The sequence below is a fragment of the Macrobrachium nipponense genome, chromosome 6 (assembly GCF_015104395.2).
Source record: "Macrobrachium nipponense isolate FS-2020 chromosome 6, ASM1510439v2, whole genome shotgun sequence".
NCBI classification, from domain to species: domain Eukaryota; kingdom Metazoa; phylum Arthropoda; class Malacostraca; order Decapoda; family Palaemonidae; genus Macrobrachium; species Macrobrachium nipponense.
Window position 1 is genome coordinate 115,877,136 of NC_061108.1, and position 15,940 is coordinate 115,893,075.

Consider the following 15,940-nt stretch of genomic DNA (forward strand, 5'->3'; position numbering starts at 1 on the left):
TAGGGACAAAGTATAGCCTTTTACTGCGTCCTTTGATAACATATATATACACAGGTGATTCTTCCCTCTTGAAAGGAAAGAAAACCCGCTATGTGGTTCACAGAGGTATCAGAAGAGGACAGTTTCCTCCTTCCATCTAGCACGATCTGTAGCAATTCCATATCTTGGCCATGACTCTTGTCATTTACCTTGCAAAAAAAAAATCCTCTCATCATGTCTACCTCTGGTCAGTCTGCATGCAGACAGACCCAGCGTGGAGAGATTGTTAAGGTCCATTTCTAATAGATTCAGATCTAATATTCAGACTCTCTTGGAAAAGTCTTCCGAAACATGCTGTGAGAAGAACGCGACCTCTGTGAATCCAAACTCTCTAAGGCCAAAATGAGGCATAAAGTATCATCCTCTCTTCCTTTGACACCCATTTATCTTAATATATGTTAAGACTTTATATCTCGGGAAAAAAGACTAAAGTTTATTCCCCATTTAAAACTAAAGATGGCGTATATTGCTACCTCTCTTGTTCGAGAATAAGGAAGCAGTCTATAGGAAGCTTGTTCGTATTCCACCTTGCGAAGAGATCTATGCAGAGGTTTTTTCGTAGGTTTTCACAACTCTTCCAATAAATGTTAGACAGATGTTAACAGTTATTATCGTCGATCGAGAAGGTTGTCACGGACGTGCAACCTCTTTCAGCGAACCTCTTAAGGATCATTACGTTCCGTGTTTGTGTACGTACTCAATAGATTCCCTTTTGTTAACGCGAACAGGGGCGGGGGGAAAAAAAAAAAAAAGAGAGAGAGATTCTCGATGCTCCTTGAAATATGAGAGAGCTGTTTATTCCCCTGGGATTGGCCCAAGTGATTAAATAAATCATTCTATTCATCCTTGAGATCGACCCCTTTCCCATTAGGCGGGGAGTGAAATCAGGAACGAATCTTGCCGTTACCGAGCCTGCTGTTAGAGAGGCTAATGGACTCTTAGGTTAATCATTCACTAATTCGAGAAATTATCCTGGCTGGCGTATCTGGCGTATCTGGCGCTTCTGGAGCATTGTGCCAGGCTGGCTCTTCTGGCGCTTCTAGCGCATTGAGCCAAGCCGGCGCTTCTGGCGCCTTTGCGCCAGGCTGGCGCTTCTGGCACATTGCTTGTAATTATTTTTAAATTATGTGCCAGAACATTTGTGCCTCTATTATGGTCCCCGGCACCATCTTGTATGTTAATTCCGTTCTTAGCAGGGAAAAACTTTTATAGACGTAAAATAGTCCATTCAGGGACTCACTTCTGCCACGAAGAGAATGTTTCCCATCCGACTCATCCATCTTCTCCTGAGCAATATCCGATCCTAATAAGGTTATGCTCTCTTCATGTGATTCTCGAAAGCATGAGAGAATTATATCATATCGTGCTCTGCCGCATTAGAATCCTCTATAATACTGTCACATTGTGGTAAACAGCATTAATTTAGGAAACCTTTGTAAGGATACTAGGAATTCTGTAGTTAACTTTGGTATGTGCATATGACTTGACCATACCGTAGTCTTAAGGTGAATTCTCTACTACATTCTTTCCTCGCCGAGGCAGAGAGAGAATGGAAATTTTCTATCTTCGTTCTTTTCGTCAATAAGACAAATTAGTGTTAGACGAAGGAGATCCTAATGAGTAGCAAGGATCTAAGAGAATCATTCCAGTTTCCTATTATTTGGACATAAGGCCGTAATCCGCGCCTCTATTACTTGAAGGAGCCTCTAACCAAATAGTGAGAGCTCTTACAAGTCTTGTCCCATTCCAAACAATTGCAAAGCTCTCATTCTGAAACCGGTTTGCTGTACTATATACCTATAGAAGAGGATAATTTATAATCCTCTTAATAGAAAAGAACTAGGAGAAGGAGAGGTGGCAGGACTCCAGAAACTCGCCGAATTCTCGCAATAAACGGGCTGCTAAGGTCTGGTAATCTGAATGACCTGCACCCTCATTGACTTCCTAGTCTAATATATCTTCCATCTCTTGTTTGGAGAAGAGTGAGTCACTTGAGGAGAGAGCCTCTCTTCACAAAGTGAAGGGCTTTTAAGCAGTACCAGCTCCATCCTGATAAGGGCTACGTTCGCCTGTGCGACATCTGAATACCTGTCAGGTGAAGGTTGATCTTGCAAAGAATGTCTCTCCAAAACAAACCCTCCTGACAGAGATGAAGTCGCTTATGCGACCACTATATTACCTGTCATGAGAAGTTTGTTCTTGCTAGAAACTTCCCACAATCTCAGTCCATCCTGACACGGGCGACGGCCGCCTGTGCGACATCTTGCGTCCCTGTCAGGAAACAACTGATCTTGTGACAAATCTCAAAGAGGAGACTCTTGGTGCACTATCTCCAAACACAAAGAAGCTGGAGATCCTGGAGCCTGGCGCCTGGGTGGCGCCTGGGTGGCGCCTGGTTGGCGCCTGGTTGGCGCCTGGCTGGCACCTGGGAGGCTCCTGTCTGGCTCCTGGCGCCTGGGTGGCGCCTGGCTGGCGCCTGGGAGGCTCCTGACTGGCGCTTGGCGCCTGGCTAGCGCTTGGGTCAGAGAATCTCCATATAAAATAAGAAGAAGTGCTGTAAGAATCTTATAATTCGACAGTCCTTCCCTTGTTGGAACATCGTCTTCTGAAATTTCCTTTAATTTGAGAAGATCAGAAAGAGATTGATCCCTTTTATCGGATAATTCTTCCGTAGCCCTCCCTTTTCTTCTGAATGAGAAGGATTTCTAATCTGTGAGGGACTGAGTGACTTCACAGCTCTATATTGGAAAGCATGAGATGTTTCAGTCTCTAAAGGATCCCCGTAGACTGGTGATTCTTGCCTAACTGGTGCCTGGCTGGCGCCTGACTGGCGCTTATGGCGGCTGGCGCCTGCCTCTTCTTTTGGCAGGCTCCTCGCGCCTGTTTGGATCCTCAATTATGGTTGGTCTCTGTCCGTATCGAACCAATATTATCCTGTGTAAGTCCAAAGGACGGGACATCTTGATTGGCAGTAAAACTTCCTTCTGAGGTTTTAATACCCATGACGAGATTACCTTGCATCTTCATGAAATCTTCGTCGATAAATCATCCTTCCCCTTATCCGCCAAGGAGGAATAATAAATAAGGGGAACACACTGTTTTAGGATGCCTTTCCAATGGCTATCCTTGGCAGTCTGGGACGTTCTACAGATTCTGCCGAGGGGACGCCTGATCGGTGGGGATTCTCCATAACCTCCGTACGGCTTTCGACATTCCTTCTCCTCTGGGCCAGGGAGCTTGAAAGAGGTCTAGGCCTGGGAGCGAGACAGAGCCAATCAGACGCACCCTCTATTGCAAAGGGGAACACTATAATCACTTCTTACCTTTTAATAGCTCGCATTTAGAGCTATATTCCTTTATCTTCAAATTGCACTAAGAATTTGTAGTTCTGTGAAGTAAGAAGGTGATGAGGATACAAAACTATTATTACTATTAATACTCTAACTGCTCGTTAGTGCGAGAGCTATTAAACTTCTAAAAGAAGCGTTTCTAGTAATAAGCTTTTCTCTGACTTCCTAAAGGAGGAAGTTAGTTTATATTCCTCAATCAAATTACAAAATTTATTAAACGTATTATGAATAAATATTAATATTTCCCTTTCTTGCAAACTATGTGAGTGTCTACCGAAAACTTCGGTAGTTACACATCATCTATTCTTCGAAATTTTTGAAGTAAAATTCATTAAAAAGTTAATAAAAGTTAATAAAAGCGTATGCCGAACCAAAGATCCAGTACTTCCCTGCAAAAGCCAGCCCAGAAGATCGATGGCGATGAAACACAAAAATCAAGTCAGGAGGTACCGCAAACATATGTTTACAATACGGGCGACAGAGAAAATCTGGTTCTAGAAGGTAATGGTTCCTATTCCTGCCACCCAGCGGCGGGACGGTAGATCACCTGACCTACCTACCTGTAGCGTGTGCCGCGAAATTCGAATTTCTGTCGGGACGACGGAGTCCATAGCTAAGTATATATTTGACAGGTAAGTTGAATGTATGAAAATGAAGAATTATGAAACAGGAACTAAAATGCAACCAATATCACCTGAAAATTATTTAAAAGGCAGATACAGAGTAGATAAAACACTGTTGAGATGTGTCACCCTACTGAAGAGGTCACCAGAATTAACTAAGGGTTATCAAGGTACACTATTTCACCCTGTGCTTGTGCATTATACCCAAAGGTAGCTAACTGCATTCAAGTTTCCAAATACATTACCATCAGTAAGTGTAAGAATATACTGTTTCATAATGTAGATTATTCCTAAGTCATTTATAACATTACTCTTACTTTACCTTATCTTTTCCATGTCCCTGCCGAGCTAAGACGTCATACTTCACTTTTCCTTTTTCATCCAACTGCACAGCTAAGGCATTAGATGTTGACCCTCCACTCCCACCTCCACTGGCTCCCCCTTTACCCATCCCTAATGGGTACTGAGCAACTTGGCATTCTGGAAATGCCCCTCCATCGCCAAAATCCTGCAAATAGATAATTTACAACTACAATAGTGTCAATAATGGTTCAATCCCGTTGTACACTTTTAGTCTTTACAAATAGTTTCCATGTTTAATAATGCAATAAGTAACCCCACACCAGTCATCCACAATATAAATGTAGAAAAGTACATAAATAACGTAAAATATGACATTTTAAAATCATTCCATGCAGTCTTTCATTACAATGGATAACAGAACGCTATGCTTTCTTAACCTTCAAACCCTGTTTGCTGATTAACCCTTAAACGCCGAGGCGGTAAAAATAAAATGTCTCCCGTGTGCCGGAGACGTTTCAGAGTGAGCGCGGAAGCGGAAAAAATATTTTTTTCAAAAAATCACAGCGCGCTTAGTTTTGAAGATTAAGAGTTCATTTTTGGCTCCTTTTTTTGTCATTGCCTGAAGTTTAGTATGCAACCATCAGAAATTAAAAAAATTATCATTATCATATATAAATAATGCGATATATGATAGCGCAAAAACGAAATTTCATATATAATTGTATTCAAATCGCGCTGTGCGCAAAACGGTTAAAGGTAACAAGTTACTTTTTTTTCGTTGTAATGTACACTAAATTGCAATCATTTTGGTATATAACACATTGTAAAACGATAAAAGCAAACACAGAGAAAATATTATCACAAAATAATGCATGAATTCGTACGCGCGGACGTAAACAGATATTTTTTTCAAAAATTCACCATAAATCTAAATATTGTCCTAGAGACTTCCAATTTCTTTCAAAATGAAGAAAAATGATTGAATATTACTATACTGTAAGAATATTAGCTTACAAATGCAGTTTTCGACCATATCTGACGAGTTAAAGTTGACCGAATGTCGAATTTTTTTATATATATTTTTTTATATGCAATTATTTCGGAAATAAGAAAAGCTACAACTTTCAAATATTTTTCGTTTTATTCTACATGAAATTGCGCACATTTTCATATATAAAACTCTATGAAATGCCTAATATGAAACAGAGCAAATATTCCGAGAATGGGACTTACGCATTTCGGAGATTTGTGGCGGAGAATCCCGCGCGGAGGGAAGGAAAGTTTTTTTTTTAAATTCACCATAAATTTAAATATTGTGCTAGAGACTTCGAATTTGTTTCACGATGAAGATAAATGACTGAATATTACTAGACTGTAAGAGTTTTATCTTACAATTACGTTTTTCGACCATTTCGGTAGAGTCAAATTTGACCGAACGTGGTTTTTTTTCTATTTATCGTGATTTATATGCAAATATTTCAAAAATGAGAAAAGCTACAAGCTTCAACTATTTTTAGTTGTATTATACATGAAATTGCGCACATTTTCATATATGAAACTTTATGTAACGGCTAATTTAAAATGGTGCAAACATTACCACAATCGCACGTATGATTTTTTCGGAAGAGTTACCGCGCAGACGTAAAGAAAATGTTATTTTTTTCATAAATAAATCGAAATATTGTGCTAGAGACTTCCAATTTGTTGCAAAATGAAGGTAAATGCTTGAATATTACTAGAATATAAGCGTTTTAGCTTACAATTGCGTTTTTCGACCCTTTCGGTAGAGTCAAAATTGACCGAAGGTTGAAAATTTGTCACTTATCATTTTTATATGAAAATATTTCAAAATTGATAAAAGCTACAACCATGGTTTGTTTTTAGTTGTATTGTGCATGAAATTGCGCACATTTTCATATATAAAACTTTATGTAACGGCTAATTTAAAATGGTGCAAACATTACCACAATCGCACGTATGATTTTTTTCGGAAGAGTTACCGCGCGGACGTAAGGAAAAAGTTTTTTCATAAATTCACCATAAATCAAAATATTATGCTAGAGACTTCCAATTAGTTGCAAAATTAAGTTAAATGATTGAATATTACTAAAATATAAGAGTTTTAGCTTACAATTGCGTTTTTCAACCATTTCGGTAGAGTCAAAGTTGACCGAAGGTTGAAATTTTGGCACTTATCGTTATTCATATGAAAATATCTCAAAACTGATAAAGGCTACAATCATGAGTATTTTTTTGTTGTATTCTACATAAAAATGCGCACATTTTCATATATAAAACTCCATGTAACGGCTAATTTAAAATGGTAAAAAAATTATGTCAAAGTGACGAAATAATTTCCGAGATGTGTCACAGATACTTTTTAGTGCGGCAAGAAAGAAATTCGCGCTTGCGCGCCTGCGTAACGATTGTAAACAAAACAACACCTTGATCCGTGAACTCCTAGCATCCCCCAAGGCGCGTGATTCAAGAGTTTTCGGCTGGTAGGCCTAAAAGTATTTTTCCGCGAATTTTTAAAAAAACTTTTGTATGTCGACGTAAAATACGTCCAGTCGGCACCCGAGAGACAAAAAGTGTCGACGTAAAATACATCCAGTCGGCGTTTAAGGGTTAATGGGAAATAGTTATAGTAATAATAACTTAAGCTATACAACAATATGCACTCACTCAAAAGATACTTTCACAATATGATTTTAAATATTTATACTTGGAAACAAATTTATTCACTAGCCTGTTACAGGGTCAAAAGATACAGTCTACAAATATATACCATTCTGTACTGCAATGACAATCAGTAGTACTATAACACTCTGAAATATATCTTTACATACATCTTTAATGACTATTATAACTGATTGGCCCATTAGAAAAAAAATACTGAAAATCCCAACCTATCAATGTTCTCTTCCAATACTCAATACTTTCTCAACAGGGGTATACCAATTGCAGTGTGCCTGTGTGGCACACTGGATTTAAAAGTTTTTTGCAGCAGCCCTTTGGCCTCTAGCCACAATTCTTTCAATCTATTACTTGTAATCTGTTTACTTTGGTCTCTTCTCAGTGTAGAAACACTTAAAATTTACTTGTCATTTAAGACAAATCATGGGCAATCCCTATAGCAGTCTTAAAAAGGAATTCAGACCCCTTATTAACAACCCACAACAAACAAATAAATATCTACTAAGAACAATCAAAATAAAAAGGAGGATATGGAATCTCCACAAGATATCACTTATAGAGGTATGGCAGTGATCAATTTTGTCATTGCCACACTAAATAGAAAACACTAAAAAAATCTGACAGATAACTTAGGTTAAATATAACAATACTAGTATTAAAAAGTGAACACTGAGAGGATTTTGCAATTCAGTGTTGAAGAAAGAAACGTGCAGTTTTAGAAACCATATCTGTGGAGGCAGACAAGGAAGGAGGGCTGGTTTGACATTATGTATATTAATCTTTGGGGATATGGGGTACAAAAATGGAAACCGTGGCTACCATAAAGGATACACAGAAGCAAAAGGTACAAGAAGACAAGTTTCAAGATGAAAAAGCAAAAGCAGAACACATTCAGTACTATGCTCTAACTAAAGACATAAAGGTAGTGTGTGTGTTCGATGTGTTAAATATTAAATAACCAGGCTGATGAAGTTGACAAAGTTATGTATTCAAAGAGTGCATTGGTGCTACGTTAGCCCACAAAATTAACCCTAAAACGCCAAGCCTGTATTTCCGAAAGTGTCTCCCATATGCCGGCGGCATTCGCGAGTGAGCGCCGAAGCAGAAGAAAAGTTTTTTTCAAAAACCATCAGAAATGAAAAAAATATTATCATATATAAATATTGGAATATATGGCAGCACAAAAAAAAATTTCATATTTAATTGTATACAAATCGTGCTGTGAGCAAAACAGTAAAAGCTAGTGAGTTAATTATTTTTTCGTTGTATTATACATACACTAAATTGCGATGATTTTGGTTTATAACAAATTGTAAAACGATCAAAGCAACACAGAGAAAACATTATCACAATATGATGCATGAATTCGTAACGTGTGGACCTAAAGAAAAGTAGTTTTCAAAAATTCACCATAAATCGGAATATTGTCCTAGAGACTTCCCGTTTGTTGCAAAATGAAGGTAATTGATTAAATATTACTAGACCGTAAGTGTTGTAGTTCACAATTGCAGTTTTTTACCATTTCGATCGAGTTGAAGTTGAATGAAGGTCGAATTTTTTCTATTTATCGTTATTTATATGAAAATCTTTCAAAACTGATAAAAGCTACAACCATCGGTTGCTTTTTGTTGTATTCTACATGAAATTGTGCACATTTTCATATATAAAACTTTATGTAACGGCTAATATAAAATGGTGCAAACATTACAACAATCGGATGAAAAAATTTATGATTTTTTCGGAAGAGTTACCACGCGGACGTCAGGAAAAATTTTTTTTTTTTTTCATAAATTCACCATAAATCAAAATATTGTGCTAGAGACTTCCAATTTGTTGCAAAATAAAGGTAAAGGATTGAATATTACTAGAATTAATAGTTTTAGCTTACAATTGCATTTTTTTACCATTTCGGTCGAGTCAAAGTTGACCGAAGGTTGAAATTTTGGCACTTATTGTTATTTACTTGAAAATATTTCAAAACTGATAAAAGCTACAACCATGGGTTGTTTTTGGTTGTATTCTACATGAAATTACGCACGTTTTCATATATAAAATTTTATGTAACTACTAATATAAAACGGTGCAAACATTACGACAATCGGACGAACAAATTTCTGATTTTTTCAGAAGAGTTACTGCGCAGACTTAAGGAAAAGGTTTTTTTCATAAATTCACCATAAACCAAAATATTGTGCTAGAGACTTCCTGTTTGTTGCAAAATAAAGGTAAATGATTGAATATTACTAGAATGTAATAGTTTTAGCTTACAATTGTGTTTTTTTACCATTTCGGTCAAGTCAAAGTTGACCAAAGGTTGAAATTTTGGCACTTATCGTTATTTATATGAAAATATTTCAAAACTTATAAAAGCTACAACCATGGGTTGTTTTTAGTTGTATTCTACATGAAATTGCACACATTTTCATATATAAAACTTTATGTAACGGCTAATATAAATCAGTGCAAACATTACGACAATCGGACGAAAAAATTTCTGATTTTTTCAGCAGTTACCCCGCAGATGTAGGAAAAAGTTTTTTCCCAAAATTCACTATATATCAAAATATTGTGCTAGAGACTTCCAATTTGTTGTAAAATGAAGTTAAATGATTGAATATTACTAGAATATAAGAGTTTTAGCTTACCATTGTGTTTTTCGACCATTTCAGTAGAGTCAAAGTTGACCGCAGGTTGAAATTTTGGCATTTATCGTTATTTATATGAAAATTTTTCAAAACTGATAAAAGCTACAACCATGGGGTGTTTTTTGTTGTATTCTACATGAAACTGCACAAATTTTCATGTATAAAATTCTATGTAACGGCTAATATAAAATGGTGCAAAAATTATGTCAAAGTGACGAAATAATTTCCGAGATGTGTCGCTGATGCTTTTTAGTGCGAGAAGAAATTCATGCTTGCGCGCCTGGGTAACGATTGTAAACAAAACAACAGCTTGATCCATGAACTCCCAGCATCCCTCAAGGTGTGTGATACAAAAGTTTTTGCCAGGTAGGCCTATAACTATTTTTCCACAAATTTTTCAAAAAACTTTTTTGCACTGACGTTTCATACGTCAATTCGGCACCCAACAGACAATTTTTGTCGACGTTTAATACGTCCAATCGGTCTTTAAGGGTTAATTAAATATCCATGGGAGAAAACAATGAAAACACCTGTCAAAATTAACGACAATATCACAAAAAATATGATGCTCGGCAGAACATTTCTGTCATGTCACGAATATGATATGAGGGGGGATAATCTGGCTGATATACCTGAAACTGAAAACCTCAATGTACCTTTAAATGAATTTAGCTTTTGAGGAGGAATCAATAATTAAGAAAATTGCAGGATGAAAAGATCAGGTTATGATGGAATCACTGCAGAGGTGACTTTGGCTGAACTTGGAATGACACCTTGTGTACTCAATAGATTGTTTTGCAGAATATCAAATGAGGGAAACAATGCCTGATGAATGGGAATTCGCAGCAAAGTTACTAAAGAAAGTTATACTTGAGTTTATGTGGTCAAAAGTGCACTGAGCTTATGTTGGTTGTAATGAAAATAGTATTCAGTACACTTATCAGGCATCTGACAGCATCCAAAGCCCTATGTTACAGGTGGTCCTGCATCACTATGCCATTCCTATTAGATATATAAAACTAAGAAATTATCCATGAAAAGACATACCAGATGCAAAGCTAATATTGATGGAGTGTTATCAAGTGAATTTGCAGTAAATACTGGGGTGCTAAAAGGGTATGTTATTAAACATTTGTGGTTTGCTCTTCTCATATATTGTATGATGAAAAAGTGGTCACATGTGGAATAGAAGGTTTAGATTGTAGTAAGGATAGTGTTGATGAATTTCAGATAGGCAGATGATGCAATTTTAATAAGCAAAACACAATAAGATTTATAACACTTCCTTCATGAAATACATCATATACCATGAGAGATCGTACTGAAAATAAATCAAAGATAAACAGAAGTAATGAGGAGAAAGTATGCACAATGGGATGAAATAGCATTGTAAGAAAGGAAAAATGAACTTGAATTTTTCAAATACTCGGGAAAAATAAAATCAAGTACACATTTCCTTGAGTTGGAATTTAGCGACTCAAAAATAAAACCAGCAAATCAAATAATGAGCTGGCTAAATAAGATTAGAGAATCAAATATACTGACCTTGCATACAAAAGTAAGATTATACAAGACTAGTATGATCTGTATTGCTGTATGGACATGAATCATATTATTTATGTAATAGAAACTACATCTAAGTCACTGTGAACTTGAAAAGAAAACTTTCAGAATAAATTAGGAGTCTTAAAGCTTGACAGCATTTCAAATGATACCATAAGGGAAGTTGAGGAAGTTCCATGTGTAGAAGGAACAGTGATGATGATGGTAGAACTGAAGGGGTAGCCAGGGAAATTGATCGAACTTTAACTATTCTCAGAGCTCATACACACAGATAAAATACAAACATTACCATAATATCATAAATGGTTTTGTGTCAGATCCTTCATTTGTGGGGTCAGATGTATAAAATTTTTCACCACTCTTCTCTGTCTGACCTCCCATCAGGTCTATTTCTTCATCTAGCCCCTTGTTTTATGATTTCCTGAGTCTTCCTCCTGCTGCCTCTATAGCTACAGCTTCTAACCAAATGTTCTTTATCCCTTCTCATTACATATCCAATCCATCCTAATCTTGGATCTCAAGTTTTTTTTTTTTCCAGCTTCCTGGTACCATATTTCTTGATACCATAAATGCAAAATAGTCTGCATCTGAAAATTCTTCATGGTTACATAAAAATCACAATTTTTTAAAGTAAATATTTTTCCTAACTAGGCAGATTTTCCTAACTATACAAACCTGAAGTCCTTTACATTAGGAATTACTTTCAGCGTAGACTGGAATACGTCCGTTAAAATTTTTGAACAAGGTGGTTAGGAAATAATTACCGTATGGTAGGCAGGTAAGCCCATCTGCCCAGATGTAAAACATGTTATTGTTATAATACAATTAAGTTTGTTCATACTTACCTGGCAGATATATATATAGCTGTATTCTCCGAAGTCCGACAGAATTTCAAAATTCGCGGCACACGCAGTGGGCGGCCAGGTGGTAGTACCCATTCCCGCCGCTGGGAGGCGGATATCAGGAACTATTCCCATTTTCTATTCATATTTTATCAGTGCCACTGTCTCCTGAGGGGAGGTGGGTGGGCACTTTAATTATATATATCTGCCAGGTAAGTATGAACAAAACAAAATGATATTGTTAAACTACAATAAAGTTTTTGTACATACTTACCTGGCAGATATATACTTAGCTATAGTCTCCGACGTTCCCGACAGAATTTCAAATCTCGCGGCACACGCGACAGGTAGGTCAGGTGGTCTACCTTACCCGCCGCTGGGTGGCGGATGTACGAACCACTCCGTAAGCTTGTCAGATTTTTCTCTTCCACCTGTCTCCTGAGGGGAGGCTGGGCATGGGGGGCCTCCCACATTCAATTTTAATCGGTATATTATATCTGCCAGGTAAGTATGTACAAAACTTTATTGTAGTTTAACACTAATCATTTTTTGTACATGAACTTCCCTGACAGATATATACTTAGCTGATTGGCACCCTTGGTGGAGGGTAAGAGACAGCTCAATAATACAGGTAAGACGGGAAACAACTAATGTTGTAGGATATAAAAACCTTGGTTCTCACCTTTTCAGGATGAAGACTTCATAGATACTATCTCTGATCTGCATTGCCTGGAGAGCTACAGCTAGGACGTGACCTGATGCTGAAAGACTCTCGGATCTACCACTGGGATATGTTGATCCCCTATTGTGGTAGAATCCAAGTCGGATGCTGTTAGAGGGACCTTGTCCGCTTACCTAACAGATCCTTACCACTACCTCTGCAAGGAGCCAAAACCCACCAGACCACCTAACCAAAATACAAAGGGTTAATATTACGACAAAAAGAGGTGCCTCCTGCAACCTCTTTCAGACAACCAAAAAACAACAATATAAAATATAGGGTTAAAAACCAATAAAAAATTTACACAGGATAAGTTTTCAGCTCCCTGCCCCAGCACCGAATCCGCCGATACGAAAGGACCCAAGGCGAAGCATTTATCATATGTGATTTTTACATCACGTAGGTAGTGGTTTGCGAAAACCGATTGGCATCTCCAAAAAGTCGCCTCCATCAAGTTCCGCACAGACATATTTTTTCTGAATGCAAGCGAAGTTGCGATGGCTCTCACCTCGTGAGCTTTCACTTTCAGTAGTCTAAACTGATCTTCCTTACAGGCAACATGTGCCTCTGTAATAAGGCTTCTCAGAAAAAAGGAAAGAGCATTCTTCGACATGGGCCGAGTGGGGTCCTTTACGGAGCACCAAAGTACATCTTGATTAGCCTTAAGTTGTTCCTTCTCTTAAGGAAATACTTCATAATTCTCATAGGGCAAAGAGTTCTTTCAGGCTCTTCCCCTACTAGAAAAGATAAACTACGAACTTCAAGGCTCCTGGGCCAAGGGCGTGATGGGTTTTCATCGTTGCAAGGAAACTTGGAAGAAACGAAACACACCATAGAATCTTCCTTAAACCCTACATTGCCCTCAATAGCTTGGAGCTCACTCACTCTTTTAGCTGTAGCTAGGGCCAAAAGGAAGATAGCCTTCTTCGTCAAGTCCTTGAAAGAGGCTAAGCCAGGAGGTTCGAATCTAGACGATCCAAGGAATTGTAGGACTACGTCTAGATTCCAGTTCGGTACTACATGAGGACGCTTAATGGTTTCAAATGATCTAATAAGATCATGCAGGTCCTTATCATCGGATATATTTAAGCCTCTATGCCGAAATACCGCCGCCAACATACTGCGGTATCCCTTAATAGTTGACACAACAGATGACATTCTTCTTTGAGGAAAATAAGGAAATCCGCAATTTGGGTCACAGAGGTACTGGAAGAGGAAATGTTCTTCCTCTTGCACCAACGTCTGAAGACATCCCACTTTGACTGGTATACACGCAAGGTGGAAGGTCTCCTCGCTCTTGCGATTGCTTTAGGCAGCTCTGCTGAAAAGCCATTTCGCTCTTGACCAAACTTTGGACATCTTGAAACCAGTCAGACTGAGAGCGAGGAGATTTTTTTTTTTGTGGTACTGTCGAAGTGGGGTTGTCTGAGTAGATCGCTTCCTTAGCGGGAGCGAATCTTGGAAGGTCCACCAACCATTCCAGTACCTCTTGTGAAACCATTCTTGGGCCGGCCAAAAGGGAGCGTTAAGGTCATTCTCGTTGAAATCGGACTCTACGAACTTCTTGATAGTTAGCCCCAGGATCTTGAAGGGGGGAAACGCGTAGACGTCGAGTCCGTTCCAGTCTAGAAGAAGAGCATCTATTGCTACTGCCTCTGGATCCGATATCGGAGAGCAGTAAGGATCCAGCCTCTTGTTCTTTGACGTGGCAAAGAGGTCTATGTGTGGCCTGCCCCATAACTTCCACAGGCTCTGGCATACATCCAGATGAAGGGTCCACTCTGTGGGAAGGACCTGATCTTTCCTGCTGAGGAGATCTGCTCTTACATTCCTTTCTCCCTGCACGAACCTGGTGAGAAGCTTGATTCCTCTTTCTTCTGCCCACAGAAGAAGGTCTCTTGCTGTCTCGTACAGGGAGAAGGAATGCGTCCCCCCCTGTTTCCTGATGTATGCCAGAGCTGTAGTGTTGTCCGCGTTGACCTGCACTACCGATCTTCTGACTTTGGGCTCGAAAGCCTTCAGAGCCAACCACACAGCCATCAACTCCTTTCTGTTGATGTGGCCAGGCTACCTGGTCCCCCACCCAGGTACCTGACACTTCGTTGGTTCCCAGAGTTGCACCCCACCCCATGTCGACGCGTCGGAGAACAACACCAGGTTGGGTGGTCTGTGATTGAAGAGACAGTCCCTTCGCAAAGAGGTTGGGATCTGTCCACCATAAGAGATGTTCTTGATGTCCTGGGATAACGACAGGGAGAACGTCAAATCCTGAGAACGACGACTCCAATTCCGATGAAGAAAGAATTGGAGCGGTCTCAGGTGCAACCTTCCTAGGGAAACTAATTGCTCCAGAGAGGAGAGTGTCCCCAGCAGACTCATCCACTCCCTCACTGTGCTTACTTCTTTCCCTAACGAATGGTTTGTTTACTCTCTCGAATCCTCGGGCTATCCTTTCCTGCGAGGGAAAAGCCCGAAAACTCAGAGAGTTCATCTGTATCCCGAGATACACACACTCTTGCTCGGAATTAGTGATGACTTCTTGAAATTGACGGAAGTCCCAAAGCCTCGTCAATTCTAAAGTTACTTGTAAGTCCTTCAAACAACGATCTTCTGAATTGGCCCTTATTAGCCAATCGTCGAGGTACATGGATATCCTCACCCCTTTCAAATGAAGCCATTGAGCCACATTCCTCAAAATCCCCGTGAACACTTGAGGGGCCGTCGAGAGGCCGAAAACACAGAGCCCTGAACTGAAAAATTTTCCCCCCCATCATCGAATCTGAGAAACTTCCTCGAGGAAGGATGGATCGGTACGTGGAAGTAAGCGTCCTGAAAATCCAAGGAAACCATCCAGTCCCCTGGACGAACGCGCTGCCAGCACTGATGAAGGCGTTTCCATCGTGAACTTCTTCTTTTCTACGAAGAAGTTTCAGGGCGCTTACATCCAACACCGGTCTCCATCCCCCTGAGGACTTCGGAACTAGGAAAAGGCGGTTGTAGAAGCCCGATGAATGATGGTCTGTCACTAGTTCGATAGCCCCCTTCTCCAGCATCTGATCTACTGCTAGATGGAGAGCTTGATTCATGATGGGGTTCTCTGTACCTGGCCGTCAGTTCCCTTGGGATGGTCGTCAAGGGAGGTCTTTCGACGAAAGGG

General features: G+C 39.2%; 1 protein-coding gene across 1 annotated transcript in view; it reads right to left on the bottom strand.

The window, feature by feature from the left end:
- Window positions 1-15,940, bottom strand: part of LOC135216021 (puff-specific protein Bx42-like) — an 89,318-nt gene that overhangs the window by 37,443 nt on the left and 35,935 nt on the right. The window contains exon 3 of the mRNA XM_064250957.1: window positions 4,335-4,520. Coding sequence (XP_064107027.1) covers window positions 4,335-4,520 — 186 coding nt within the window. The remainder of the gene's footprint in view (window positions 1-4,334; window positions 4,521-15,940) is intronic.